Here is a 4,400-nt window from a genome sequence, read left to right on the forward strand (position 1 = left end):
TAAATAAGAACTTATTTCTAAATAGCAATAATCTATATACATATATAATGTATATAATTGAAATGTGACTGTATTTTACAAAATACTAGTCGACTAAAACACAGCCAAGACAATTTACTTTGTACAGACCAAAGGTCACCTTTATGTTATTTGATACGGTAACATGAGTGTACATGAGCTGCATTGTTGTAACTTCTGAATTGTTAGCCAAACATGGGTGAAAGGTCAATGTAAAAAAAAAATTATGTTTTTGTGTTATAATGTGTTCATTCTAGAATGAAAGAGGCATAATTTATGTTTATTTCCTAATTTTTTATGGTAGTTGCGAGACCGGTCAAATTTACCGAACCCGTACAGAGATTAATTACTGAAAATAACAAATAAAATATGAAGTTTTTTCTTAAGAAATGTTTGATAACTATTTGGACCTTATAAAGATAATGTACAGAGATCAATTACTGAAAATAACAGATAAAATATAAAGTTTTTTCTTAAGAAACATTTGATAACTATTTGGACATTATAAAATATTCTGATGCATAAAAATATTTTTAATGTAAAGATGAAAATAAATTACTTTCAATGATAGATAGAAAAGATGTGAAAAAAAAACAAGGTATGAGAGAAACATTGCTTTAAAAACTTTAAGACTGGATAAAAAAATTAGATATTTTGCATATGAAAGCATTGTAATGTTTACTGATAAACTACCATATTTTGTTAACATTCAATTACTAATTTAAAAGTTATAGCATGAAAACTATAACAAGCATAAAATGGTTACGAGGTATGTCCCAAGGATCGACCCCGGGTTGAAAGAGTTAATCTTCACACAACAACTGTCCACATCTGAAGTTTTCCATTTGAGATCCCTTCCATAAAATTTACAATTTTGTCACCAATAGTAAAATAAGTGTGATTTTAATCTATATCAATCTTCAATGCATCTTTCAGCAAAACAATAAAAGGACAGGTTCCCATTTGATGGTTACTGTCAATCTAACTTTCAGAAAAAATATCTGACTATGTTTGAAATGACAAATTCAAGGACTATTTATATTCATTAAGCATCTTGGAACCTGAAAAGGATTGGTGATATGGGCTGAATGGCCAGGTCAAAGACACCTAACCTAGGGTTCAAGTGTAGCTACCCTTAATTTAGAACTACTGACTAGTTGAAAAGCAGCCAGTAGCACCACCCACTTTGCACCAAATAAGAGGATTAACTATCACTGTCATAATGCACCAATAGCTAAAACTGTGAACATGTTTAGTGCCACCATGATGTAAACTTTACACTTTTTGATCATCTAACCACTACGATATGCCTGCCCTACTTGAAAAAGAACATTGTCACAAATGGACAGGAAGTGATACTGGGAGTTGGGCAGAAAATACCTTATATGGCACAATGCTGTACCTTATCGCTGTGGTAGAAACTCAAGGATTAACTCAAACATCCATCATAACTTAGTCACAGGATGCAAGTGTTGTATTTTACCATTGCAGAAGAATGTGTTGACTTCCTTATAGATTTCTACTAGGAAATACTCAAATTCCGGGATCCTCCTTTCCACTATACATATGTCCCACACTTGCAAACAGTTGATTATGTCTTTGTAATTAATGTTCAACATGCTGCATGTAGTATTGGTATCACTATCCATCTTGAATCATAACGTAAGAGTCAAACAAACCAACAATGCAGGCATCAGTCCCCACAAACATCATATATTTGATATAAATTCTGTGCTTGTTTGTACTAAGTTGGTGCTTCTGAAAGATATGTTTACCACTTTTTCAACGGAAGTGTAAGGCTGCACAAAGTACAGTTGACAGCTAACATAACAAACCAGTCTTTATCCAGAAAAAAAAAAAAAAGTTATCCTATTTCATTTGCTTCATAAGGTTATTAATAATTATTAAGCCCAAACAAATATCAATACATTCCTCTGTATTAAGGATTTACAAAAACTGATAATAAAAATGATGCAAGTTTATGAGTATTCATATGAATGTTTCATGTTAATTGCTCGGCATGATGGATCAGTTGGTGTACTAATGAATCCTGGAAAACACTAAAGAAATGATGTGGCTTTTATGACATTTTTAAAATACTTTCTTCAACTTAAGCTAAGCCATTTAAAAATTTATTATTAAAGACTGTGCATTAGTATTCTTAAATAAACATGCCGATACATTTTGGTTCATTACAGAGCATCAAAAAGTAAGGCTATTGAGTACCGAGTTTTCAGAGACTGAGAACTGATGAAATGTTAATTGCTCGGACATCAATGTCAGACATGTAGTAACAGATGATCAAAGTTTCTGTGGTTAACTATATATGCTTTAACTCTATCTCTCTCAAATTTTATCAAAACATTTAAATAAGTCCATAATTCATTCAGAGTAACAATATGTTTTACTTGTTTAAAAGCAGCAGTACATTTCATCTTATTTCTAGAAGTATAATGTGGAGTAAATTTGGGCATATGATTGTTATTATTTCCTAGTATATATTCATTGAAGATACAGTTTATTGTTGACGTAACTATGTAATGATACTGCATTTGCAACAGAATTTTGCAATGAGGATCTTTTCTTTCAATAAACATCAAAATATCTTTTTTTTTATAATGGTCTTTGTTTTTCAGGAGCAGATGGCATCCCAATGAAACCAATATTTTAAAATTTCTAAAAATCTTTTTTTAGACATGTGCAATTTTCTCTAATAATTGTATTTATTATGGATGGATAAACAACAATCTTCAGAAACATCAGTGATAACTATTTTTCACCTTTTAATATACTCATTCACATTCATAACAACTGTTTGTGTGCTGCAAAATATAAGATGAATTTATATAATCAGCCAAAAATAATGTTCATTTTTTCAAGAGGTGTTGAAATGTTTGTGCAAGGCAACATTAAACTTCATGCTAAATTTTAGAATTAAGAACTGTTAGTGTTTTATCCTAATTCTGTATATCCAAATTCCTATGTTAATCATTACAAGAATTATACCCAATAATTGGTATAATAAATGAATAAGTTAAATATTTTACTCATTTCAACTTTAATTCAGAGACAATAAATAGAACTTTGCAAATACCTGCCAGTTTCTTGCATATACTTCTCTGCGTCTGTGGTGGAAGTTGATGATCCACTCAGTGCTGTTGCTCTGGAGGTGTAACAAAAAATATCAGCTGAGGTCCAAGGTGAGTAATATGAGGTTTTGTTTGACAAACTAAAACCTTCTTTGAAAATACCTTCATCTGTCCCATTCTATAGCAAAGAAAACAAAATTATCAGATTGTAATATAAGATAAAATAAAATACTGAACTGATAGAAGTGATTAACACAATATTGTGATTTATTCAAATGTTTTCATACGAATTAAATCCAACTAAGATTTTAATGTCTATATACAGTTTTTTACAAATATTATGTTTTATTTTCCAAAATAGAACTAATGTCATTGTAAAATTTAAAAAAAATGAATTAAAGTAAATTTCACATGAGTTATGTAACAGAATATTATATCCAAACATTACATCATCTACTAATAAAACTCCTTTAATGTGGAAAGTTAAATGCTGGATGCATCCCATTTCCTTGAATTAGATAAGTCCAGTAAGTATTTCTATCTCATGAAAAATCTCTCCCAAACATTTGGCTGGATAGATGAGAAGTGATGTATATGAAATTTAGTATAAACAGAGATATAGCAAATATTGCATCAGAGTTTTAGTCTATTTTTGGCATATAGATTTTAGATAAGTTGTTTCTGTAGAACTTTATGCAGAGTAGTCATAGCAGGTTTGAGAACTTAACTGGACTTGAACTGGTTCTTGAATTAAAAGGGGGGATGATGTTTCAGCTCTTATACTGAGGCCTCAGTAAAGAAATCAAAGGTCACCCTCTTTTCATTCTACAGGTAGGTACAGTCCATTTAAGTTCTCAAATCTACAAGGTTTAAAAGAGTCTCAACCTCATGTTGAGTTAAAAGCTATTATATATGAATTATTTATATAGTTTTGAATGTTATGAAGAAATAAACACAAGAATTATTTGCACAATACCTTGAAATAAAAGATATGTCCATTCACTTTTCCCTTAAATAACATCAAAGTACTCTATATCATTATAGTATTTTGGCACTTGTGTATAAAGTTAAAATCATAAATAATATTCAACATTGAAACATGTAGAGTGGTCAACTTTTTGAAGGCCATAGATAGGGCTAAATAAAATGTTTTTAATTGTGTACCAGTTTAACGTTGAGTATTATTTATGATTTTAACTTTATACACAAGTGCCAAAATACTATAATGATATAGAGTACTTTGATGCTATTTAAGGGAAAAGGTGAATGGACATATCTTTTATTTCAAGGTAT

The 4,400-nt window shown here is 30.0% G+C and overlaps 1 protein-coding gene across 3 annotated transcripts in view; it reads right to left on the bottom strand.

Annotated features, from left to right (window-relative positions):
* LOC106464116 (roquin-2-like) overlaps positions 1–4,400 on the bottom strand; it is a 62,081-nt gene that overhangs the window by 21,361 nt on the left and 36,320 nt on the right. For all 3 annotated transcript variants that reach the window (XM_022391798.1, XM_022391800.1, XM_022391799.1), the window contains one exon: positions 3,113–3,285. In XM_022391798.1, the coding sequence (XP_022247506.1) occupies positions 3,113–3,285 (173 nt within the window). The remainder of the gene's footprint in view (positions 1–3,112; positions 3,286–4,400) is intronic.

This window comes from Limulus polyphemus, unplaced genomic scaffold (genome assembly GCF_000517525.1).
Source record: "Limulus polyphemus unplaced genomic scaffold, Limulus_polyphemus-2.1.2 Scaffold1564, whole genome shotgun sequence".
Taxonomy (NCBI): Eukaryota; Metazoa; Arthropoda; class Merostomata; order Xiphosura; family Limulidae; genus Limulus; species Limulus polyphemus.